We start from the raw sequence: 26568 nt of genomic DNA on the forward strand, positions 1-26568 counted from the left end.
GCTACGTAGTAGGTTTTTACTGTATTTGATTTACTGTGTTTTTCTTATTTAATTGATAACATACAACAGCCTTTGATTGATGAAAATGACTTCTTGCTGAATAAATACATTTTGGGCAAAAAAATATATATAATAATAATATATTAACTGTAAATACCATCTGACTCCCAGAGACTCTGAGCAGTTTACAAATTGTTAAAATACTTTTCAAAACAAGGAGAGCACACAAAACGCATTTGTGCCAAAAAAAAAAGAAAAAAACACCCATTGGGTAAAATGGATTTCCTTAACGAATGCAGCCTTTCCTTAAGAACTCTTTGCTTAACAATATCTGCAAACAAACTTTAAACCATCAATTCTGCCCACGTAATACCTCAACTTACGAGGTATATAATGACTTGGTCCCAAAGGTGTTTTTTTTTTCAGAAGGCACCTGGACTTTCTTGTATATTTTTTCTTTTGAAGACATTTCGCTTCTCATCCACGAAGGTTCTTCAGCTCTGACACGATGGTAGGGAATGGAAGAAGCTTGGGGGGGGGGGGGGGATATATAGTATGTGCTAGATTTTAAGGCAGTGTTTTTCAACCTTTTTTGTGCAAAGGCACACTTTTTTCATGAAAAAAATCACGAGGCACACCACCATTAGAAAATGTTAAAAAAATTTAACTCTGTGCCTATATTGACTATATATAAGGTGTTTTTCCCACGGCACACCTTACACTATGTCACGGCACACTAGTGTGCCACGGCACAGTGGTTGAAAAACACTGTTTTAAGGTAACGCGACTGCACTTGTATACTGTTGCTCTTTAATTTCACTGTAAAAATAGGACAAGCTGAATATATTAATAGATTGTAGAAATACACCGGAGGGAGGAGTAGAGGGATAGAAGAAAGAGGGGTAGCGAGGGTGGGAGAGAGGACTGGAGGGAGGGGAAGGAGGAAGGGAGGGAGTGTATCAGGAGAGAGGAGTGGTAGAGGGAGAGGGGAAGTAGGGTAGAGGGGAATGATGGAGGGAAGAAGGGAAGTTGGAGGGGGGCGAAAGGAAGGGTGTATGGAGGGTCGAAGAGGTACATTGGGTTTCTATTTTGGGGGGTATTGCCGACAAGAGGAATGGCTGTGTTTATTGTTTAATGTTATATGGCCCCGGTTATGCACAGTATATATGTGACTGTACGAAAATGAAATGGAAAATAAAAACACATTTAAAATAAAAATAAAAAAAAGAGAATAAAATAAGAAAAATAGGAAAAAAAAGAATATAGTAAAAAAATACAAAAACAAAATACAAAAAAACCCCCTAAAAAACGATAAGGAAAATAAAAAGCAAAAAACAAGGAAGTCCGGTTGCCTCCTGGAAAAAATAAAAAAGCTCCTTTGGGACAACTATCACTTGGATGACTGAGGAATCTCTACAGACCTATGGAATGACTTCCCATCGTAATTCCAATTACTGTATTTTCCGGACTATAAGACGCACCGGTGTATAGATGCACCAAGATTTCAAAGAGGTAAGTAAGAAAAAAAAAAGGGTTTTGTCCTCCCCGGCCTTCAGAAGCCCTCTGCAGGTTTCAGCAGGGCTGGGGGAAGGCAAAAACGCCCCCGTTTTGGGGGGAAACGGGCAGAAAACAGGCCATTTTTTGCAAAAATGCCTGTGTTTTTGTGAAAAACGCCCCATTTTTCATAAAAATGGGATGCAGGGGTGGGGCTTTGGGAGGACAAAAATGGCTGTATTCGGTGTATAAGATGCACCAACATTTCTATGCTCTTTGGGGGGGAGGTGTGTCTTATACTCCCAAAAATATGGTACTTCTGGTTTCCGGCCAATAATGCCCACGGCGTAAAATGGATTCATTTAATGACCTTCCCTAAAAACTGCTATGTTCACTTAATTGCCACAAAAAAATGTCCCAAAAAAATCAGGTGCAGCCACATAATGCCTCTTCCTACAATTGCAATGACATACAACCATAATTCCAGGTTCAATTACAGTCGTAAATTGAGGAATATCTTTTTTTTTTTTTTTTTTTTTTTTTTTTTTTTTCCGTGTATAAAATATTTTATTCAATTTTCACATTCCATTTGCAATCATTTATATACAGGGTATTTACTATAAGAAAAGAAAAAAAAAGAAAAAGGGAATAAAACGAACAAATAAAAAGGAAACACAACTCATCATTCACAACCCCACCTAACCCTTGCATCCTCCATACACCCCATCTACCCCCTCCAACTTTCCTTTCTCCCTCTAACACTCCCCTCCTACTTCCCTTTCCCCTCAAACCTTCCTTCTCCCCTTACTCCCCAGACACCCTCCTTACATACTCCTTACATTCCCCTTACTCCTTCCTTACTCCTCCCTCTTCCTTCCCTCTACCTCCCTCCTTGGTGTATGCCTTTATTCGAGTGTTGTTTGATCTGATAAAAGTAAAGTGAACCAAGGAAAATAATAATAATAATAAAAAAAAAAGGGAACCACCGTATATAAATACATTCTTGTTCTTATTAAAACTATATTAACACCCCCCCACCCCACCCCCCACAATCCCCATCCCTAATCCTCCCGACTTCCCAGGGCCCACACCTGGCACTACCTTCTATCTAAAATATCTTGTATACATATGGATTAAAAAATAAAAGTAATATATCAAAAAAAAAAAAAAAAAAAAAAAAAGAAAAGCAGAGAAAGAAAAAAAAAAAAAAAGGAAAAAAAGAAAAGAGAAAAGAGAAAAAAGAAAAAAGAAACCACTCTTCGTGTTGATCTCAGCCCCCCATCTTTATCTATGCTTAAATAGTATAAATCATTCTATCTATATTTTATTCTCATCTCTTACTTCTTTGCTATTTACCCCGACCTTCTGTAGGCTCTCCCGTTCCCTTCCTAAACCTCATGATCCCTTCCAATAAGATTTAAGCAGCGTGGATCATGCCATATATTCAAATATAACTTTACAGACAAGTAATCAAACTTTCCCTTCTAGTAAAATTTAAACAACGTAAGTGATCTTTCTTTACCCCTTTTTCAAACAGTAATTCAAAATAATCTAACCAGATTTCCCCTTCTTAGTAAAGTTAAGCAGCGTAGATCAGATATTACTTTACACAGGAATCAATTTCTATCTTAAGATAATTCCAACCGACTTCCCCTTCTAATAGAATTTAAATAACTTAGTTCATTCCACATGTATTTTACCCTCATCCCCCACTTGTCTGATATTTACCACTATCAAATTTATACTACCATTTGTTTAAAATATAACTCAGAGCGATTTGTAGCATAAATCATTCCACATATTCCAATAATACTTTCAGCAAGAATCAGTTAACCTTCTATTTTAAGGTAGTCGCTTCTAACAAAGTTTAAACAACATAAATCATTCCGCATTCTTTTTACAGTTATCTTAAAATAATCCCAAGCGGCTTCCTATTCTAATAAGCTTTAAACAACATAAATTTTGCCCTCTTCCCTTGCTTGTCTGGTATTTACCTCAAATAACGTAGTTCATTTCACATGCATTTTACCCTCATCTCTTGCTTGTCTAATATTTACCACTATCAAATTTATACTAGCGTTTATTTGAAATGTAACTCAAAACTATTACAACCAACTTTCCCTTCAAATAAAAGTTAAATAGCATGGATCATATTCAAATAATACTTTCAGCAGGAGTCAGTTAACCTTCTATTTTAAAATAGTCCCATCTAACAAAGTTTAAACAACATAAATCATTCCGCATTCTTTTAACCACTATCAAATTTATGCTAACGTTACTTTAGAATCTAGCTCAAAGTAGTTTCACCCAGCTTTCCCTTCTGATAAAAATTAGTCCACTTTTTCTACCGGAGAGAGGTCTCAAACCCCCATTCAGTCCTCAACTTTAGGAAGTCTTTTGAAGTATCTAAATTCTTGATCTGCGTTCTTCTGCTTCTCCGAGGGAGGAGGGGCTACCCCCTCCATCTTGCAGCCGCATGGCCAGCCGTTTGCTTTCTCCTTCCGCTTGTCTCTCCTCTCTTCCAAGCGCATCAGGAAATCCCGCCTTCAGAATCCTACAATAGAAATCTTGAGCCTCTGAAACAGAATTAAGACGAAATCTTTGATTCTCAAATGTAACCGTGATGCCGGCAGGGGCCTCCCATCTGTATCGAATCTGTTGACTCCTAAGCTCTTTAGTTAAAAAGATGTAGTCCCTTCTTGCTTTCAACATCTGGGAAGGTATATTTTTGAAGACAATCACGTCCTGGTCATCAACTCGGAGACTGTTATTATGAAACTTTTGCACAATCGCGTTTCTAGATTCTTTGGTAGAGAAATGTATAATTATATCCCTCGGGAGCTGTCGCTGTTCCGCTGTCAATGAGTTCTGGCGATAGATTTTCCGAATCTGCCAATCAAAGTTAAGTCCCGGGCTTCCCAGCGCATGGCTGAAGGCTTCAGCAAAGGTCTGTTTCAAATTCTCTTGCTCCTTTTCACGGAATCCCCTGACTCTTATTGAAAATGCCTTCCTATCAAAATTTAGCATCATAAGCTGTTCTTCGTTATTTCTAATTTTTTCTTGTAAAATTTGAATATTGGTAGTCAAATCAAAATTAGCCTTCTCCAGACTTTCCAATTTGTTCTCTATTTCAGCAGAGTAATCCGACAGGGCAGACACGGCTGCAAACGTATTCGCCTTCATTTGATTAACTTTAGATTTTAGATCATCATAAAGTTGCAATACAAATTCCTTAAGTTCTTGCTTAAAGGCATCAAAGATTTTAAAGAGATATTCCTGTGTTAAAACTTCTCCAGTAGAGGGCGTAGGAGACAAAGGCTGTGTTTCCAGAAAAGATTCTTTAAATTCTTTAGATATATTTGTAGCAAGACGCTTCTTTGATCTGGGTGCCATAATAAATAAACAAGTAAGCAGCGCTTCGCTCCCCTCTATTTCCAAAGAAAAAGAGTTTATTTTGTTAAGGAGCGGTCTGCAGGAAGATAAGCCCGGCTAAGTACATCCAGTAATCATCCACGGAGAGAAATCGCCATTTTGTAGTCTATTTAAACAAAGAAGTCTTTAAGACGAATGGTGCTGGTATTTAAGATAGTAATAAAAGCATAAATCTCACAGGGGTGGTACCCTCCCGTATCAAATCTAGCTTGAAAAAAACTTTGTTTTGTCCTGGGGGGGGCTAGCCTGTCTGGGGCTGCCAAAAAAAAAAAAAGGCAGCTGAGAAGAAATGGCCGGAGATAAAAGCTCCGCTTCGGCTGGATCTAATCTCTTCCACAGCCAAAAAAAGAAAAAGGCTGTGGCTTACGAATAGACCCTAGTCTACGGAGCTACCCTCCCTGCCCCTTTCTTAGCCAAAAAGGGGTGCTATCTATGATGTTATTTAGATATACAGACCAGATCTCTGAGGAGCTCGGTGGAGCCCTCCTCGGCAACAGGCCACGCCCCCAGGAAGCCGAGGAATATCTTTATAATGAAAGTAGGGCATGAATGAGAGTATGTGGAGTGCCTAATGGGTACAGCTAGTCCTCGATTCATGACGGTTTCATTTAGTGACCGTTCCAAGTTACAATGGTACTGAAACAAGTGACTTATGACCATTTTCATACTTACGACCATGACAACAGTCCCATAATCACGTAATCAAAATTCAGGTGCTTGGCAACGGACTCATATTTACAACGGTTTACAGTGTCCCGGGGTGATGCGATCCCCTCTTGCGACCTTCTAACAAGCAAAGTCACCGGGGAAGCCAGATTGTTACTATGGTAATTTAACAATCGCAAGGATTCACTTAACAACGGTGTCGAGAAAGGTCGTAAAATTGGGCAAAACGCATTTAACAACCATCTCGCTTACCAACAGACATTTTGGGCTCATCAGGGGTCATAAATGGAGGGTTACGTGTTGTTCAGCATTGAGCAGAGGGTAAAGACGCCTGATGTCCCCTTAATTATCTGATGGCCTTGTGTGACTAAATATAAAAGATCTGTTTATGGTGATAGCAGGAGGTGTGTTGGAAGAAGATTCGTGTGGTTTTTATCAGACAATGCCATGCTGTTGGCTGGCCCCAGGATCTACAATGAATGATAGGCAGTATGATGTAATAAAGAGGAAGGATTGTAAAATTAACGAAGCAAAGTCCAAGGCAGTTGAGGTTTTGCAAGAAGAATGGTGTGAATGAATGCAAGTTATACACAAATATATAAGCACACTAAAAAGCAGAGACATCCCCCTGCCAACAAAAGGGCGTATAATCAAGGCTCTGGTTTCCCCAGTTGCAATGGATGGCTGTGAAAGTTGGACCATAAGGAAGGCTGAGTGCCAAAGAATGGAGGCCTTTGAACTCTGGTGCTGGAGAAGACTCCTGCATTGAGTCCCTTGGACTGCAAGGCCATCCAACCGGTCAGTCCTAGAGGAGATCCACCCTGACTGCTCTTTAGAAGGCCAGATCCTGAAGAGGAGACTCAAATGCTTTGGCCGCCTAATGAGGAAGGAAGGAAGCCAAAGAATGGAGGCCTTTGAACTCTGGTGCTGGAGAAGACTCCTGCATTGAGTCCCTTGGACTGCAAGGAGATCCAACCGGTCAGTCCTAGAGGAGATCCACCCTGACTGCTCTTTAGAAGGCCAGATCCTGAAGAGGAGACTCAAGTGCTTTGGCCGCCTAATGAGGAAGGAAGGAAGCCAAAGAATGGAGGCCTTTGAACTCTGGTGCTGGAGAAGACTCCTGCATTGAGTCCCTTGGACTGCAAGGAGATCCAACCGGTCAGTCCTAGAGGAGATCCACCCTGACTGCTCTTTAGAAGGCCAGATCCTGAAGAGGAGACTCAAGTGCTTTGGCCGCCTAATGAGGAAGGAAGGAAGCCAAAGAATGGAGGCCTTTGAACTCTGGTGCTGGAGAAGACTCCTGCATTGAGTCCCTTGGACTGCAAGGCCATCCAACCGGTCAGTCCTAGAGGAGATCCACCCTGACTGCTCTTTAGAAGGCCAGATCCTGAAGAGGAGACTCAAATGCTTTGGCCGCCTAATGAGGAAGGAAGGAAGCCAAAGAATGGAGGCCTTTGAACTCTGGTGCTGGAGAGGACTCCTGCATTGAGTCCCTTGGATTGCAAGGCCATCCAACCGGTCAGTCCTAGAGGAGATCCACCCTGACTGCTCTTTAGAAGGCCAGATCCTGAAGAGGAGACTCAAATGCTTTGGCCGCCTAATGAGGAAGGAAGGAAGCCAAAGAATGGAGGCCTTTGAACTCTGGTGCTGGAGAAGACTCCTGCATTGAGTCCCTTGGACTGCAAGGAGATCCAACCGGTCAGTCCTAGAGGAGATCCACCCTGACTGCTCTTTAGAAGGCCAGATCCTGAAGAGGAGACTCAAGTGCTTTGGCCGCCTAATGAGGAAGGAAGGAAGCCAAAGAATGGAGGCCTTTGAACTCTGGTGCTGGAGAAGACTCCTGCATTGAGTCCCTTGGACTGCAAGGCCATCCAACCGGTCAGTCCTAGAGGAGATCCACCCTGACTGCTCTTTAGAAGGCCAGATCCTGAAGAGGAGACTCAAATGCTTTGGCCGCCTAATGAGGAAGGAAGGAAGCCAAAGAATGGAGGCCTTTGAACTCTGGTGCTGGAGAGGACTCCTGCATTGAGTCCCTTGGACTGCAAGGCCATCCAACCGGTCAGTCCTAGAGGAGATCCACCCTGACTGCTCTTTAGAAGGCCAGATCCTGAAGAGGAGACTCAAGTGCTTTGGCCGCCTAATGAGGAAGGAAGGAAGCCAAAGAATGGAGGCCTTTGAACTCTGGTGCTGGAGAAGACTCCTGCATTGAGTCCCTTGGACTGCAAGGCCATCCAACCGGTCAGTCCTAGAGGAGATCCACCCTGACTGCTCTTTAGAAGGCCAGATCCTGAAGAGGAAACTCAAGTGCTTTGGCCGCCTAATGAGGAAGGAAGGAAGCCAAAGAATGGAGGCCTTTGAACTCTGGTGCTGGAGCAGAAGACTCCTGCATTGAGTCTCTTGGACTGCAAGGCCATCTAACTGGTCAGTCCTAGAGGAGATCCACCCTGACTTATAGAGTGCTCCTGGGGAGGGCAGAAATGAGCAAAAATGGGCCGTTTTTTGCTCAATTTTGCTCCCCTTAGCCCCCAGGAGTTCTCAATTTATGACCATTCGTTTAGTGACTGTCAAAGTCACAACTCTATAAGCTTCCTAATGCCCTTTTTTGGACAAAAACCGGGCTATTTGTTGCTCATTTTTGCCCCCCCCCCTTCCCCGCCGGAACACTCTACAAGCCTCCAAAGGGATATTCATGCCCTTTTTTTGAAGAAAAAAAAAACTGGCCCATTTTTGGGAAGTTTGTAGAGTGCAAAAACTTTTTTTTTTTAATTTGCCTCTTCAAAACCTTGGTGCGTCTTATACTCCGAAAAATATGGTAATTCCACTGTACTACTAATCCAATGCTCTTCCGAAGGCCAGATCCTGAAGAGGAAACTCAATGGCTTTGGCCACCGAATGAGAAGGAAGGACTCCCTAGAGAAGAGCCTCCTGCTGGGAAAGACAGAGGGCAAAAGAAGAAGGGGACGACAGAGAAGGAGGTGGCTGGACATCAGACATCAGTGAGGCAGAAGAACAGCTGGAGCCTGTTCCCAGTGTGTGCATGCACAGAGTGGCCAGACGAATGGAACAGCTAAAGAACAGCGGTCGGCGTGGGAGTAAGGCCACAGGTGGACTGTAAATGCCCCCCTCCCATAGGGAATAAAAGAGGAGTGAAAGGGGAGTGGAGTTTGCAGGAGACAATTAGTTCGCTTAATTGGTTCGTGACTCTCTGAGACTCCTTGCCAAGTTTTGCAGATCTCGGCTTGGCAGCTCTCCAAGCCAGATAAGGTCTGTGACTGTAAATCCTCCCTCGAAAGACTTTGCTGGATGTGAATGAGCAGAATTCACAGTAAATTAATAAAAAGGGGTTTTTGTTGGGACCAGGAGTCTGCTTCCTGCTCTTGGGAAGCCTCGGTCAGATCAATCGTAACTACTTGGCATATCTTGCAAAATCACAAGCTAGGCTCCCTCTCGATCGAACTTCCAGCTTCAGGTAAAGTATACCTTTTAATCCCAGATGTTGAGAAGCACCCTTTCCTTGCCCCATTGATAACAATGAAAAACACTTTGATTTCCAACTGTTTTCCTTCAAGGAGCTTCACAGCAGAATGAATGCTGCTCTCAGGTGACTTCCTTTCCCCTTCACAATAACACTGTGAGGTAGGACGTTGTATAAACCTAGCACGATTGAGCCCCAGGACAGTTAGAGAGCTTGCCCACATTATGAACCTTCGTCCGAATCTGTGACCCGTCAAAACCGCGGTCCACTAAAGCGAGCCCGATCAAAGCGCGTACGTGACGTCATCAGCAGCGCGACAAATAAAATTAAAAATAAATTAAATTAAAATAAAATTAAAGCAAGCCGATTCACATAAAGGTAAGGGTTAGGTTTAGGGTTAGGGTTAGGGTTAGGTTAAGGTTAGGTTTAGGGTTACGTTAAGCGTTAGGGTTAGGGTTAGGGTTAGGTTAAGGGTTAGCGTTAGGTTTAGCGTTAGGTTAAGGGTTAGGTTTAGGGTTAGGTTAAGGGTTAGGCTTAGGGTTAGGTTTAGGGTTAGGTTTGGGGGGGTTAGGGTAAGGTTTTCGCGTTAATTTTAAATTTACCGCTCACAGCGTGCCGTTTTCGTCGCGCTGTGATGACGTCACGTACGCGCTTTCGTCGAGCGCGCTTTAGTCTACCGCGGATTTGTGGTGGAACCGTCCGAATCTCCATGAATCTAGTTGGGCTCCCAAATCTTGCATCACATGGCCCAAAATGAAAATGGCTCTCGCAGATCCATGCACAGATCAATGCGCGCCATGCACGGGGAAAGTAATACCTTTCTGCTAGGAATTCCCTGGGCCCCCTTGGCAACCTATGGAGAATCTTACCACCCAGCAGGAGGAGGTTATTAATAAATGACTTAATGTTGACAATTTCTCCTTAACAGCCTAGTTAAATTAACAGCAACATACATAACCACTTCACAGTTCAATGCCAGTCGCAAAATGTTACCAGTTGTTATTTGCAAATCCAGAGGGGAAATTGTTGTTCCCCTGAGTTTGCAAGCCTGGGTGGGGGGGGGGAGGAGGAGGAGGAGGAGGAGGAGGAAGAGGAGGAGGAAAAGGAAATGCATGAGAAGGTAAGGGGAAGAGGAGGAGGAGGGAGGAGGATAGGTAAAAGGAGGTGGAGGAAGGGGAAGTGGAGGAGGAGAAGTGGAGGAGGGAAAGAGAAGGAGAAGAAGAAGAGGAGAAGGGTAAAGGGGAGGGGAAGGAGGAGAAGGAAGAAGAAGAAGAGGAGGAGGAGGAGGAGTAACAGAAATAATAGATTAAGAGTTGGAAGGGACCTCGCAGGTCATCTAGTCCAACCCCCTGCCCAAGCAGGAGACCTTATATCTGCCTCTACCTAGTATCGAACTCACAACCTCCTGATTGTGAGGCAACAGCTCCACCTTAGGAGGAGGAGGAGGATTAGGAGGAGGAAGAGGAAGGGATACAACTGAAAGATGAAGGGGAAAGATTGGAGAACGGATGAAAAGGGAGGAGGGAAAAATGAAGGAGAAGCAGTAGAGAAGGAAGAACAAGGGAAAGGAATGGAGAAGGAAGGGAAAGAATAGAGAAGAAAGGGAAAATGGAAAGAGAAGGAAGAAGAGAAGGAGACAGAATGGAGAAAGAAAAGGGGAAGGGGAAGAAATGGAGAAGGAAGAGAATAAAGAGAAGGGAGGGGCTACGAAGAATGGTTGCAGGATCTGGTTTGGCCAGTCTAGAGAAAAGAAGAATTAAGGGTGATATGATAGCAGGATTCCAGTATTTGACAAATAAGATGGGATCAAATTACTCTCCAAAGCACCAGAAGGCTTTGGACAAGAAACAATGGATGGAAACTAATCAAGGAGAGAAGCAACCTGGAATTAAGGAGAAACTTCCCAGCAGTGAGGACAATTAACCAGTGGAACAGCTTGCCACCAGAAGTTTTGAGTTCTTCATCAGTGGAGGTTCTTTAAGAAGAGACTGGACAGTCACTGGTCTGAGATGGTACAGGTTCTCCTGCTTGAGCAGGGGGCTGGACTAGAAGACCTCCAAGGTCCCTTCCAGCTCATTCCTTTCTATTCGACTAACAACCAGTCATTTAGTAACTACTGCTCCAAGTTACAACAGCATTGAAAAAAAAGTGACAGCTTTTCACACTTACGACTGTGGGAAGTTATCATCCAGCCCTCTCCCAGAAAAATGAAATATCCTAGGAAATATTGAAAAGGCAGAATATTTCTCTGGATGTGAAAAGAAAGAAACATGCTTTAAAAGACAGAATAGTTGCCTGTAGCTTCCTGCCCATCCACACTTTGTCAATAGGCCATTGAGAAGGCCAGGCTAGCCCACTTTACATAATAAAGACTTCCCCACTGCAGCTGTAGGGGGAAGGGATATTACTCAACTCCACATGGCATCTGAGAACTCATACCTGTATTCAAAACAGGCTAGAGAGTAGCCCCCTGCATGGCCCCATGGGAGTCTGACAACCAATCAGAATACATTTCTTACACAGGAACAGGAAACAGAGAGGTGGGACTGAACAGGTTATAAAAAGCCTAGCAAGCCCCTCCTTCAGCCCTTCTCTTCTTCTCCACCAACACTGAAGCATGTGATCACCTTTTCTGTTCAGGGCTCAAGCCCCCTGCCCAACAATAAACCATCTTTCCAAGCAGCCTCCATGTCTCCAGTGTCTTTTTCCCCACTTGGAGCTGAACCCAGAAGGACATTTCTTTCAACACCACCATGATCAAGTAATCAAAAATGCAGTCACTTAGCAACTGCCTCGTATTTATGACGGTTGCAAGGTCCCAGGGTCTCGTGACCCCCTTTGGTGACCTTCTGACAAACCAAAATCAATGGGTAGTCCAGATTCCCTTAACAACCATGGTACCACAACCGTGGTACTTAAATGACCATTGTGGTCGTAAGTTGAGGACAACCTGTAAAACTTTTGGGGTGCCATCACCTCGGAGAGAGAGAGGGAGGAAGAGAGCTGTATTCCCCCCCCCCAAAGGAGATCCATCAAGGAGAAAAGCAAAACATGATTTAATTTACATTCGACACGGAAAGGAAGTGAATGCAAGGCAGCTAATTACCCATATATCTAATACTTCTCTGGTATTAAAATGAGAATTCAGTGGCAGCCCGTTGTGAATTTATGGCCTTCAGTTCTCTGAACTGCCTCAGGCTGCAGTGTGCTTTATTATATTGTCGATTTCATTTTCCGCAGCTTTTGTTTTTTAATTGCATACATTGCTCTGAATCGTGTATCAAGGGAAGGACTACATGAATTGAATAAGCAAACAAACAAATTATCCAAGCAACCCCTGAGGCTGGAGCTGTTGTGGCCGGCCAGCAGCCAGAAGAGCTGGCAGCAGATTCGGACAGTGAGGAGGTTGGGGAGGAACATGGGCCAGTCCTGGAAGCTGGGGAAGGCTCGGACGAGGGCTCTGCGTCGGAGGCAGAGACGGGGCCGAGGCGGTCTAGCAGTTCTCAGCTGCCTTCGGAGTTAAGACAGCAGTGAGGCAGAGGAACAGCTGGAGCCTGTTCCCAGTGTGCGCATGCGCAGAGCTGCCAGAAGAAAAGAACAACTCATAAATCAGGGTGGACTTGGAAGTAAAGTCACAAGTGAAAGATGATTGGCCCCTCCCATAGGACATAAAAGAGGAGCGAAAGGGGAGTGGAGTTTGCAGGAGACAATTCGTTCGTTCGTTCCTTCGTTTCAGGAGTGTGAAGATCTGTCCTTGAATCTCAGAGACTCTGTGCCAAATCTTTCCTTGCACAGCATCTCATTTAGAAAATATTTACATGGCAGCTTTCCAAGATAGATAAGGTCTGTGGTCATAAATATTCCTTTGAAAGACTGTTTTCCAGGCCTTGCTGAAGGGGAATGAGAGGAATTCACATTCATTTAATAAAAGGGGTTTTGTTGGGACCAGGATTCTGCCTGATGCTTTTTGAAGAAGCCTCAGTCAGAACAGGAGCCTAGATTTCTGGGGATTTAAAAAAAAGGGCCTTCCTACATTTTCTAGGATTTCTTCCTTACTCAAAGTAGCATCAATTAAAGAGGGGTGGAGGGTTAATCACCAAATGTGGAGAAGCTGCAAAAATGTCTTTTAAACAAAAAATACACTTAGTCCTCAACTTAGGACTGCAATGGAGTCCAAAATTTCTGTTGCTAAGTGAGACATTTGCTAAGTAAGCTTTGCCCCATTTTACGACTTTTCTTGCCTCCGTTGTTAAGTGAATCGCTGAAGTTGATAAGTTAGCAAAGCTTGGAAAACACTGTTTCAGAGGCTCACTCTCTGTTGTCACTTTTTAAAGGCTCCATTTATAAAAGGACATTCGGCATGCTCCGTCCCGTGCGCAGTCATGCGCACACATTCATGCATGTTCTGGCTTGGGCACTTGGTGCTGAAAAAAATTGCCATCACTAGTCTAATTGGCTTAAAAGCCGGCTGGATGATTTTGGGCCAATCACTCTCTCTCAGCCCAACCTACATCACAGGGTTATTGTCCTGGGAAAAATAGCCAGAGGAAGGAATATTCGGCATATTCATTCTCCTTGAATTATTTACAGAAATAATAAAGACAGGGTTATCAATTAAAATAAACAAATGTTGTGAAGAACTGTTCGTGTGAAATCTAAGCCCCAAATATAGCAATTATTCATTTTCAGCTAGGATCCTTTGCTCTTCAAACATTATTGGGCCACCATTTGTCTGAAACGATGTAGAATTTTTTTTCCCTTTTTTGAACAAAAGGTTGGACTAGAACACCTTCAAGGTCCCTTCCAATGCTTGTTATTCTGTTAGAAAGGCAATCAGCACAATCTGCTACTCTGCCATGAAAACATTTTAACCCACCTTGTTAAAGTTTAAAAGCACACAAACACAATGCGTGCAGAAACATATGCAGGGAGAAAATCTTCTATTGACCTCTGGCTCAAATACTCCTCAAACATGGCGCATTTCAACAAATGACAAATGCTCAGTCGCTTAAAGCCCACAGATCTTTTACCGGTTTGCAAATTTGCAAATACAATACAATACAATAGCAGGGTTGGAAGGGACCTTGGAGGTCGTCTAGTCCAGCCCCCTGTCTAGGCAGGAAACCCTACACCGTTTCAGACAAATGGCTATCCAACATCTTCTTAAAGACTTCCAGTGTTGGGGCATTCACAACTTCTGGAGGCAACTTCTCTTCCACTGATTCATTGTTCTAACTGTCAGGAAATTTCTCCTCAGTTCTAAGTTGCTTCTCTCCTTGATTAGTTTCCACCCATTGCTTCTTGTTCTCCTCTCAGGAGCCTTGGAGAATAGCTTGACTCCCTCTTCTTTGTGGCAGCCCCTGAGATATTGGAAGACTGCTATCATGTCTCCCCTGGTCCTTCTTTCTATTAAACTAGACATAACCCAGTTCCTGCAACCGTTCTTCATATGTTTTAGTCTCCAGTCCCCTAATCAGTATACCTGATACTCCAAGTATATTTTTGGTCAGGTTTCCAAAGGATACCCTAATTCATTCATGAGCCTCGAGCCAAGTTTCAAAAGAAACTTGCTTTTATGAGTTGACATTTTTAACTAAAGCAAAATCTACAATTGCCTCAAAGTTTTACATTTAGGAAGGAAACATCAAACTCGTGCTCAATCCCGACAAGCCCGAGTGGCTGTGGATGCTGCCCCCGAAGGAGCTTTCCTAACAACTATACCATTGTAATTTCAAACAGTCACTAAACAAACTGTTGTAAGACAAGGACTACTTGCAATTGGATAAAATTTGCAGGGGGAGAATTGGGAGCTCCCAACTGAAGACAGATATAACCAATCCAGCACATAATTTCTCCAAGATCCTGTGTTGAGATCCCCAGTTGCTTTAATTTAGCATTTCTTTCCTTTGAAAAGTATTGGGCCACGGGTTTAGATAATGACATGCAAAAAAGGCAACAGATGTACGGTTAGTCCTCGACTTATAACAGTTCATTTAGTGACCATTCAAAGTTACAACAGCACTGAAAAAAAGCGACTTATGACTGTTTTTCACAACTTACAACCTTCGCAACATTCTCCAGCGATCAAAATTCAGATGCTATTCATATTTATGACCGTTGCGGTTTCCCAGGGTAACGTGATCCCCTTTTGCGACCTCCTGACAGGCGAAGTCAATGGGGAAGCCAGTTTCACTTAACAACCGTGTTACTAACTTACCAACTGCAGGGATTCACTTAACAACGGTGGCAAGAAAAGATATAAAATGGGAAGAAACTTACTTAACAAATATCTCACTGGTTCACAACAGAAATCTGGGGCTCAGCTGTGGTCGTAGACTGAGGACTACCTGTATAATAATATTAGCCACTAAGCAGTGGTCAATATTAACCGCAATGGCCCGAAACAAGCCATATTCACACCCCAAAACTGCAAACTGGATTGGTTCATTTTAGTTAAAATTAAACCAGAAAGAACACAAACTATAAAGCAGAGCAAGGTCTGTATTTCCTCGTGGAATTTAGTGTCTTATGAGTCAGTTGAAGTTAACACAGCCCTTGCAGGAAATAATTAAAGAGATGCAAACCAAAATCAGGGATGAGATGAGATGAAAAGTTGCAATTGGAAAAGGAGCCAGATCTAATCTGGTTCAATGCTCACCGGAGCCATTTGTGCGGGGCGTTGCCCAGTCAGCTCCAGGGTGCATGCACAAGCTGGCCAGGTGACTTCGGCCTTCTTTTTCGGCTGCTTCCCCGAAGCCTCCGGAGCGTGAAAAATGGCCCGATGTGTAAACCGGAAGTCCGTTTCCAAACTTTCTGAGCCAACATTTTGGTTGCTAAGCAAGAGCATTGTTAAGTGAGTTTCACCAGTTGGCGACGCCTACCCAGTCACATGGCACGCAAGCCACTCCCTCCCAGTCACATGGTTGGCAAGCCACTCCCACAAAGCAGGCCACACCTACAGAAGAGGTTCACCCGGCCAGTTTTTCAAGCCCAAAGCCGAATTAGAATTCGCCACCTCCTGGTGATTGGTTCAAAGTCCTCCAGCTGCCTTTCATGCCTAAGGCAAGACTAGAACTCATCGTCTCCTAGCCTGGCATCTTAACCGCTAGACCAGTGTTTCTCAACCTTGGCAACTTGAAGATGTCTGGACTTCAACTCCCAGAATTCCCCAGCCAGCGAATGCTGGCTGGGGAATTCTGGGAGTTGAAGTCCAGACATCTTCAAGTAGCCAAGGTTGAGAAACACCGCGCTAGACCAACCTGCCTCTCCAAAACATCTGAAGGATGCCAGTGTGCCCATAAGGCTGTGAAAGCAAGAAATAAAGTAGGCGAGCTGGGACTCTAGCAGAAAATTCGATGCTCCAAATCAGCGATGGTGAATCTTTTCGGCACTGAAGGCCCAAACCGTGACATCCATGCATGCAGATGTGCATGCCGGAAACCCAGAGAGCAGCTAGCAGGCACCTGTATGTCTGTTTTGGGGGCGTTTTGGGGAACATTTTCAGGCCATTTTTAGGGCTGTTTTCAAGCTGTCTCTCAAGGTCGTTTCAGGCTGTTTTTGGAGGCAGTTTTTGGCCCCAAAATGGCCGAAAAATATCCCCCCCAAAAGGTGGGTTTTCTGGCTGGTTTTTAGGCCATTTTTCAGCGCTCCGAAAAAAGACCAGCATGCATGCTGGAAACCAGAAGAGCAGCCGGCAAGGGCGTGTCTGCCCACAGAGAGGGCTCTGCGTGCCACCTCTGCCACGCACAGGTCCTCCATCACCACTCCAAACGTTTCCCTTTCAATTGTCTTAATTCTTCCGCTGGTCAGAAACACTTGGCTTTGATTTCCAACCAAGCAGGCATTCAGACATTGAAGAACTACAACGGGGACGGGGGCAGGGGGAACACTTCCTAAGGCCACAGGTGGCACGCGGAGCCATATTTGCTGGCATGGCAGTGCTCAGTTCCAGCGCGCATACATGCGCCGGCCAGCTGGTTTTCAGCCTTCCAGAGGGCTGGGGGAGAGGCCATTTTCGCCCTCCCGAGGCTTCAGGAAAGCCTCCGGAGTCTGGGGAGGGTGAAAATTGGTCCAATGGCCAACCAGAAGTTCATTCTTGAACTTCCGGTCGGGCCGTTTTTTGCCCTCCGCAGTCTCCGGAAGCTTTCTTGAAGCCCTGGGAGGGTGAAAACAGCCTCCCCCGGCCCTCAGGAAAGCCTGGGGGGGGGGCAAAATCTCCCACATGCATTGGGGAGGGTCGTGCGCACATGTGCAGGTGGGCATGCACACGTGTGCCTGCGATAGCTCGCGCGCACACACCATTTTGGCACACCTTTAGAAAAAGGTTAGCTGTCACTAACGATATTGGGTGTACCAAGATACACCCATGTTACACCTATCCTCCGTGAGCTGCACTGGCTGCCTATCGGTCTCCGAGCGCATTTCAAGGTGCTGGTTATTACCTTTAAAGCCCTACATGGCCTAGGACCCGGATATCTGCGAGACCGTCCTCTGCTGCATACCTCCCAACAGCCGATAAGATCACACAGGATGGGCCTTCTCCGGGTACCGTCGGCCGGACAATGCCGTCTGGTGACCCCCCGGGGAAGGGCCTTCTTTGTAGCTGTTCCGACCCTATGGAACCATCTACCCCCGGAGATCCGGACCCTTCCCACTCTCATGGCTTTCCGAAAGGCTCTTAAAACCTGGCTCTTCCGGCAGGCCTGGGGCTGTTGACCTCATGTATGAGGTCTAGCCCCGCCTGGATTCAGTGTATGGTATGACCTTTTAATTCTGCTTTTATTCTCTCGATTTTTAATTTTTATTTTGGAAGTGTGTTTCTGTAAGCTGCCCGGAGTCCTTCGGGATTGGGCGGCCTATAAATTTATTAAACAGTTAAACAGTTAAACTGTCCTAAGGTGTCACTTTCTTTCTGCAAATCGCTGTCACCTGCACTTCCGCTGGGAGGAGGGGAGGAAAGTGAGTGTCATGCTTTGATCAGCAAGATACGGCAGGACTTCTGGGCGACTCCTCAGCCAGGGTGCCCCCCCCCCATATCATCTGACAGCACAATGGGGTAGAAATAAAGGCTTTATTTCCTGTCTTCTCGCTCTCTCTTTTCTGGAATTATTTCCAAAGACAACGGCTTCTTTTAAAAGGACCCTACAAAGAGTAAAAGGGGGGAGGGAGGGTCATTGTTCCCCAGATTTCTAAATTCTTCCTCCCTCCAACAAAGGGGAAAAGAGGGGCGGCCTCTCGAGAACAATGGTGCTGTTTCCTTCTATTTAACCCACCCAACCCCCCATTAACATGCTCCAGATCTCTCCGGTTCTCCCCTGTTTTTTGCAAGAAGCCATGGGGCGTCTCCCACCCACCCATAGAGGGGGGGGGGGCGCACCTAGATTTCTCCAGTCAGTAATATTCTTCTCCCCCACCTTCCTGGTCCCTATATGCACCCCAAATCTTCCCCTATCCATCCTCCTAAGCTTTGTCTGCAAGAACGCACGGCCGACGGCTCAGAGAAAGCCAGCTCTGGGCTGCCTGAAGTGGAGGGGGGGGTGTGTATGTTGTTAAGATGGGAGGAAGGGATGTCAGAAGTCTCCCTGGAAGCCTTAGGGCCTTCTCCTAGCGGAAAAGAGGAAGGAGACCCCCACTCCCCTCCAAAAAAGAAGGATCCATCCTCCTTTTCTGGTATTTTTTTTGTTCTTTCTCTGACCATTGGTCCTTCCACCCTCCCTCCCTCCATTCATTCATTCCTTTGCTCCTTCTGTCTCTGACATTCCTTTCTTTGTAAATGCTCCTGTTTCTCACACACCCCCTGCGCACAGCTGTTTTTTCTTGATTGTAAATTTTAAGCACAAATATAAGCAGTAAAGTCAAAACAGGTGGGACTTCCTAAAATTCCTTTGACATTGAAATACAGACAACCACACCAATTGGTAACAGCCTCCTAAATTGAAATAACAAAAGAAGCACAGATAAGAAATTGGGGGGGGGGGGCTTCTTCTTTAGGCATAATGGTTTAGAAAGGTATAAATTGTATTACTTGAAGTCTGTCTTTGCGCTCCTAGTATTCAAGCCATGGGGAAGAATCTGGGAGGCCGCGCTCGCAACTGCTTATTCAATTTCTTTGCAATAAAAACTTTTGAATTGTGAACCAGACTTGTCTTTTGAATTGTGAGCATAAAAATTGGATTTTAATATCTCACAATCTCTCCCTCCCTTCTCTCCCACTCCCTCTCTGCCTTCCTTCCTTCCCCTCCTCTTCCTTCCTTCTCCTGTCTCTCTTCCTCCCTCCCTTTATTTCTTTCACCCCTTCCTTCCCCTTACCTCTTCCTCCCCACTTCTCTCCCCCTCCCGCTCTGCCTTCACTCCCACCCTCCCCACTCCCCTCTGTCTTCCTTCCAGTCTCTTCCTCCCTCCCCCTCCATCTTCCTTCCTTCCATCCATCTCCCCCTTTCTCTTCCTCTCCCTCCCTTTGTTTCTTTCACCCCTTCCTTCCTTCCCCTTCACTCTTCCTCCCTCCCTTCTCTCCCCCTCCGTCTTCCTTCCATCATCTTCCTCCCTCCCTTCTCTTCCCCTCCGTCTTCCTTCCTTCCTTCTTTCTCTTCCTTCCTTCCTTCCCTTTCTCTTCTTCTTTACCCTCTGTTCTTCTTTCTCTTCCTCCCTCGCTTCCTCCCTTCCAGCCTACCTCGATCTTGTCCACGCTCCGGGCGCAGCCCACCACTTTCAGCCCGTGCTGCACCAACGCCCGAGCCACGGCCGCTCCGATGCCCACCGAGGCGCCCGTGACCAACGCCACCCGGTTCTTCCAGCGCTCCATGAGCCCCCGAGCCGCGCCGGCTGCCGGCCCCTGCGTGCTTCCTTGCCTGCCTGCCCGCTTGGCTCCCTCCCTCCCCCGAAGCGCTGGAGCCCGTCCGGCGAAGGAGGCGGAGGAACCGACCGGCGCACTCGCCTGCCTGCCTCCTTCTCCAAGGGCAGCCTCGCCCTTCAGCTGGCGAGGGAAGCCGGCAGGAGGCGGGGAAGCGCCCCGGCCCCCTCCCCGGGCAGGGTTGAAAGTTCCCCTTTGCCTTTGGCCAGCGGCTGGGGCCGCCTCCGCCTCCCGCCCGGGGAGCAGCGCCAGGCAACGGCGGAGGATTCCACGCGTGGGAAGGGGACGAAGATCGGGGCAGCCCCGAGGCTCCTCCCAGCCGGCGACCCGACCTGCCCGGTCGCCTGCATTTCTGCCAGGCTGGTGCCTTTCTCTCCCCTGCAGCCCGGGACTGAGCCAGCCTTAAGATATTAATTAAGATATTAATACATTCATGCATTAATACCTTAAATATTAATTGAAATATTAATGAATTTATTAAGATATTAATTAATGATTTGACCAAGATATTATTGAATTAATTAATTGAGATATTAATTAATGATTTGTCCAAGATATTAATTAAGATTGCAGAAAATACGACTTCAGCAACAGTGGTCAATGCCTGGAATGCTCTACCTGACTCAAAACTATTGTTGTTAAATCTTCAAAACCCCAAAACTTTAACCTCAAACTGTCTACCGTGGACCTCACCCCATTCCTAAGAGGCCAGTAAAGCGCACCAGCATGCCTACATTTCTTCCGTTCGTCCTAGCCATGTTTATATGTATACCTGCTATTAACAAGAGTTGGAAGAGACCTTGCAGGTCATCTGGTCCAACCCCCTGCCCAAGCAGGAGACCCTATATCTGCCTCTACCTAGGATCAACCTCCTTGCACCTGTTTGACAAACTAATAAATAGAAATATACTTAGAAGACTGGAGGATAAAACAAAGGAAGACCGGTTGCTGGAATTGGGGGTGTCTAGGTTGATGAAAAGAAGGGGAAAAAAGGGGGGGGGACATGATAGGTGGGTCCCAATATTTGAGGGACTGCTCCAAAGAAGAGGGGGGGGGTGTCAATCTATTCTGCAAAGCACCCGAAGACAGGAGAAGAAACAACAAATAGAAACTAATCAAGGAGAAAACCAACTTAGAACTAAAGAGAAATTCCATGACAGTTAGAACAATCAATCAGTGGAATTGTTATTAGTTGCGAAGTCCTGTCCGACCCATCACGACCCCATGGACAACGTTCCTCCAGGCAGGGCCGGATTTAGATGAAAAGAGGCCCTAGGCTATTCCACTTATGAGGCCCTTTCACCTCCATCATTACTGTGATATATCAATATATATCAATATATATAGCTGGCCTCCCGACGGAGGGCGGCTCTGCTCTGCGGCAAAGGCAGCGAGGCCAGCCGCCTCCCCTGCTGCGCTCAGCTGCCCGGCTCGGCCCCCTTGCCCTCACCTGCCTGGCCACTGATGGGCTCCGCGTCGACGGGGCGGCTACTGGGAGCGGCCGCGCCTCTCGCCCGACTGCCAATGCCGGGAACGTGGGCGGGCTCCCCAACTGCCGCGGCGCTGGAACGATCTTAACCAATACATTTTTATGTTTGTTTATTAGTCATATGCATAGAATTTCTCATTTTTGGTTCAGTGTTTTAGTGTTCACTGTTTTTAGAATAGTGTAATTTTAATTTTGCTAACAATTTGAATGTAGGCCCCTCTTGATCTTGAGGCCCTAGGCTGAAGCCTAGTTAGCCTATAGGAAAATCCGGCACTGCCTCCAGGCCAGGCCTTCCTGCCCTCCACCATCCTCTGGAGTCCATTTAAGCTCATGCCTTCTGCTTCGATGACTCCATCCAGCCACCTCCTTCTCTGTCGTCCCCTTCTTTTGCCCTCCATCTTTCCCAGCATGAAGCTCTTCTCCAAGGAGTCCTTCCTTCTCATTAGGTGGCCAAAGCCTTTGCGTCTCCTCTTCGGGGTCTGGCCTTCTAAAGAGCATTGGATTAGTAATTCAGTGAAATTACCATATTTTTGGAGTATAGGATGCACCCGAGTATAAGACGCACCAAGGTTTTGAAGAGGCAAATTTAAAAAAAAAAAAAGTTTGTGCACTCTACAAACCTCCCAAAAACGGATATCCTATTATTATATCATTTTGGATGATATTTGGAATGCTGACATTAACTCAAATCTTGCCCTCTCCAGCCGTGTGTAGAATTAGCCTTTCCACCCCACTCCCTCTGCATCTGCTATAAATCTTCAAATTTTACTCCTCCACAAATTCCTTTGCACTTTGGAAGATTTGCAGAGAAGTGACTGGTCATTGGCTTTTTCTCCCCTCAAAGGCTCTATCTTCTTAATGTCAGCGTTCCAAATATCATCCAAAACTAAGAGTCCAAGGCAGAACTTTCCACAGATGTGCCAACATGTCTCTATTCATAAATTGGAACTTTGAGGAAAGCTGTGCCTTGGACTCTGATTTAATTTTGGATGATATTTGGAACGCTGACACAGTGTATAAGACGCATCTAAGATTTTCAGCCCCTTTTTTTGAGGGAAAAGGGTGCGTCTTATACTCCAAAAAATACGGCATTTGCCTTCATAAGTTGTGAATGCTCCAACACTGGAGTTTTTTAAAGAAGATATTGGATAACCAGTTGTCTGGAATGGAATAGGGTTCCCTGCCTGAGCAAGGGGTTGGACTGGAAGACCTCTAAGGTCCCTTCCAACTCTGTTATTCTGTAGGTTCCTTATGATCTGGTCATAAAAGGGTCTTTTCCTCTTTATTTGGATTCAGTCCTGACTGGTGAGCCCAGATGGGTATACAGACGTGTTCGATTTCCCAAACCTTGGCACTCCTGGCAGAGTCTCACAATAGAGGCAGAAACGGTCAGCCGTTCCAGGCCAAATATTTGCTGACTCAAAGGTGGTGGTGAATCCTTCATCATGAGGTGGTCATTGAAGAAGGAAGATGGGCTTCCAAGCCATCCTCACGAAACTCTACTGGTGACTGAGGACTTGTCCTTTTTTCTGCACCTAGCTTACCCCACAGGGTTGTTGTGGGGAGGGGAAATGAGGGGAGTAAACACTGTGCACGCTGCTGTGAACTGCCAGAGAAAATAGGTGGTGTGGTTTATAAACCTTAATATATAAATTCCTGTGTGTATGTTCCACCATAACTCTGGAACGCCTCGAGTAATTTCAACCAAACTTGTTACACAGATGACTTACTTTCTGGAAACAAATACTGTGGGGGGTAAGACATCCCTAACACCCCTTGGGTTGTGCGTTCTGTTAAGATACAGCCTGTTGTGCCTTAAAATGGCTTCTACCATACTGCCTTAAAATGGCTTCTACTGTGCAGCACTGTGGAGTTGCCATGGTAATGGCTTCACAGTACTCCACAAGGGGGCTCCCTCTGGTAAGGGGGAAAATCCAACATTAGAAATTGCGGCGACATCCATGGGAGGAGAGTTGGGATAAATGAAATACCTGGGCAGCGCCAGGTTATCAGCCGGTGGCATATAAAAAATAGGTGCAGAGACTCTGGAAAGTGTGCAGAGAAGAGCCACAAAGATGATTAGGGGTCTGGAGGGTACTAGGTATGTGTAGCCTAATGAAGAGAAGGATAAGAGGCGACATGATAGCCGTCTTCCAACTCTTGGCAGGGCTGTCACAGCGATGAGGGGGGTCGATTCACTCTCCCGAGGGCAGGACAAGAAGCAGTGGGTGGAAGCTCCCCACAAGGAGATCCAACCTGGAAATGAAGAGAAATTTCCTGACACTTAGAACCATTAGCCAGTGGAAGGACTTGCCTCCAGAAGTTGTGAATGCTCCAACATGGGAAGTTTTTAAAGAAGAGACTGGACAACCACTTGTCTGAAATAGTGAGCTTCCTGCTTGAGCAGGGGGTTGGACTAGAAGACCTCCAAAGTCCCTTCCAATTCTGTTATTCTGTAAACGAGGTCATGGGATGACCCATCTTACGACGATCAACCAAAATGGCAGGCTAAATTGTCGTTAAGTCAAGAACTGCCTGTCAAGGAAGAAAGTCTTTTCTTTTCTTGCCGCAGAGAAAAGTTTGAATATAATTTGAATTGAAAACCATGCATTGATTGAGATTGGAGAGGGGAGGAGGGAGGGGGGAGAAAAAAGAAAGAGAGGAGAAATTAAAGACAAAGAAAGTAAAAGAGAAAGAGAAAGGAAGGAAGAAGAAAAAGAGAGAAGAAAGAAAGAGAAAGTAAAAGACAAAAGCGGGAAGAGAGGAAGAAAGAGGGAGGGAGGGAGGGAGGAAAAAGAAAGAGAAGAAATGAAAGACAAGAAAGTAAAAGAGAAAGGAAGGAAGGAAGGAAGGAAGGAAAGAGAAAAAGACAAGAAACAAAAGAAAGAGAAAGTAAAAGACAGGAAGAGAAAGAGAGAGGGGGGAGGGAGGAAAAAGAGAAAGAGAGAATGAAAGACAAAAAAGTAAAAGAGAAAGGAAGGAAGAAGAAAAAGAGGAAATAAACAAAAGAAAGAGAAAGTAAAAGACAGAGGAAGAGAAAGAGAGAGAGGGAGGAAAAAGAGAAAGAGAGAAGAAATGAAAGACAAAGAAAGTAAAAGAAAGGAAGAAAAAAGAGAAAGTGAAGAAACAAAAGAAAGTAAAAGACAGAGAGGAAGAGAAGAGAGACAGATAAAGAAAGGAGAGAGAGAGAGAGAGAGAGAGAGAGAGAGTGTGAGTCCGGCTAATTTTGAAAACGATGGTTAAGATAATCATAAATGGATATACTGCACAAAATGCCAACCTGGGCCATAGCAAATAAATTCCAATAAAGATATATAAATTATCTCTCTTTTTCCCCCCAAGTTCCCCACCCCCTTCCCTTCCTCCCATCAGCCTTCTTTTTTTAAGAGTTGCCAGATTAAAAACCACAGAACATAAGAAGCTTAAGAAAATCCCATTTAAAACACAAATATAACACAACATGGAGGCTGTGTTTGCACAACACCCTTAACGGCAAACTTGTACATTCTAAACATTTGAGCTGAACGTAACGCGTGACCTGTAGCCAGCTTGCTTAGTTTATGGTGATAAGAACTCAGGTTTATTGGAAAAAGGTGTGATTTAACACATTTATATGCGGTGCTTTGATTTAGCTTTTTAAAACTGTTATTGTGCTTTGTCGCAAGTTTTGGTCCATAACCATGGATTCTATTGAATTGAAGTCTCGGTGTCAACCCTGAAGCCATCTTGGAGCTTCAGTGATGCCACACCGAAGCTGAAGGATAGGGAGGGGGGTGGGATTAGAAATAGCTGGGGTTGTGTAGTCAAAACAAAATAACTTTCTCTTGAGAACCAAGGGCGTTCTCACACCTGGTTGGAGGAAGGAGGAGTGATGTCATCAGACAGCGCCTTGATTGGACCATGTGACTGACTGTTTGGGGTTGAGAGGAAAAATTTTAATTCGGTGAAAAACCGTGGGAGACTTCAAAGTCAGCTTTCACCAGATCTGTGCCAATATGGTATCTGAGGAATCTTCCTGCCTCTAAGATTTTGCTTGATAATAGATCTATTACTTGGAACCCTGACACTTGGCATTTGGCGGTTCTCCTGGAAACATGCAATCTAAAGAAGGATGGGAGACCACTAGGAAATAAAAAAGAATCCCGAAGAGGTGACCATGGCAGGACACTTCTATACCAGTGCCAAAAAAAAGTGCATGTTTGTCTTTCATCACGATTACTGGATCCATAAGCCACACATTTTATTTTAAACTGATCACTTTGAAGCCTCACTTTTTCCCCTCTATTATGAACAAGGCAGCCTAACTAGCGCATTCAGCCTGTGTTAAAATATTCTTATCTTTTTTTTTAAAAAAAAAAAACTTTCAACCGCTAAAAATTAGACCTAACTTTCGGCATCCTCCGATTTCACGAACGACAGGAGAAAACGAACACACTTTGTTTTTGTTTTTTTTTTACTTTTCTTATTTTTTTACTATGCATCTTAATAAATATTCTTTATTTTTAAATTTTTGCACATCGCGCTTCCAACATATTACATCCAGAACATCTTTTTCAAATTTTCTTTTTTTGCAAATGGATGTCTACTTTTGTAAAATCTTTTTATACTGAGCTCATTGTCATTTCTGTACAGAATTATAAGTACAACATTACTTTTTCACTAAGCTTCGTTTTTTTTTTATTTTTCCTGTTTGATAAGTGTCACAGTTAAGAGAAACATTGAATGAAAAGAGGTGGCTTTAAATTATGATAGTATTGGAGGGGGTGGGTGGGTGGGTGGGCTGGTCTCAGTTCTCTTGTCAAAAACTAGAGAGGGGGGGGGGGGAGGGAGAGTCTGGAAATAAGGTTGGGGGCGGGGAACTAAATTAAAAGGATTAAATTCAATTCTACCAGCCTCCTGCAGAGGGAAGGGAAGGGGAAAAGGGGAAGGGAAAAGGAAAGGGAAAAGGAAAGGGGAAGGGAAAAGGGGAAGGGAAAAGGGGAAGGGAAAAGGGAAGGGGAAGGGGAAAAGGGAAGGAAAAAGGGAAGAAAAAAGAAAGATAGAAACAAAAGAAAACCACCGTCTTTTTTTTTTTCTTTTTCTTTTTTTAAAAGATACGATTTTGTTTAGTTGCTAAGAGAGGCTTTTTCCCGGAGAGAGAAAACGCGCAGTAGTCATTTTCGA

The 26568-nt window shown here is 44.9% G+C and overlaps 1 protein-coding gene across 1 annotated transcript in view; it reads right to left on the minus strand.

Annotated features, from left to right (window-relative positions):
* Positions 1 to 20192, minus strand: part of LOC116508143 (dehydrogenase/reductase SDR family member 11) — a 43035-nt gene extending 22843 nt beyond the window's left edge. The window contains exon 1 of the mRNA XM_032216643.1: positions 19737 to 20192. Coding sequence (XP_032072534.1) covers positions 19737 to 19868 — 132 coding nt within the window. The 5' untranslated portion in view covers positions 19869 to 20192. The remainder of the gene's footprint in view (positions 1 to 19736) is intronic.
* Positions 20193 to 26568: the final 6376 nt, after the last annotated feature.

This window comes from Thamnophis elegans, chromosome 4, assembly GCF_009769535.1.
Source record: "Thamnophis elegans isolate rThaEle1 chromosome 4, rThaEle1.pri, whole genome shotgun sequence".
In the NCBI taxonomy this organism is placed as follows: Eukaryota; Metazoa; Chordata; class Lepidosauria; order Squamata; family Colubridae; genus Thamnophis; species Thamnophis elegans.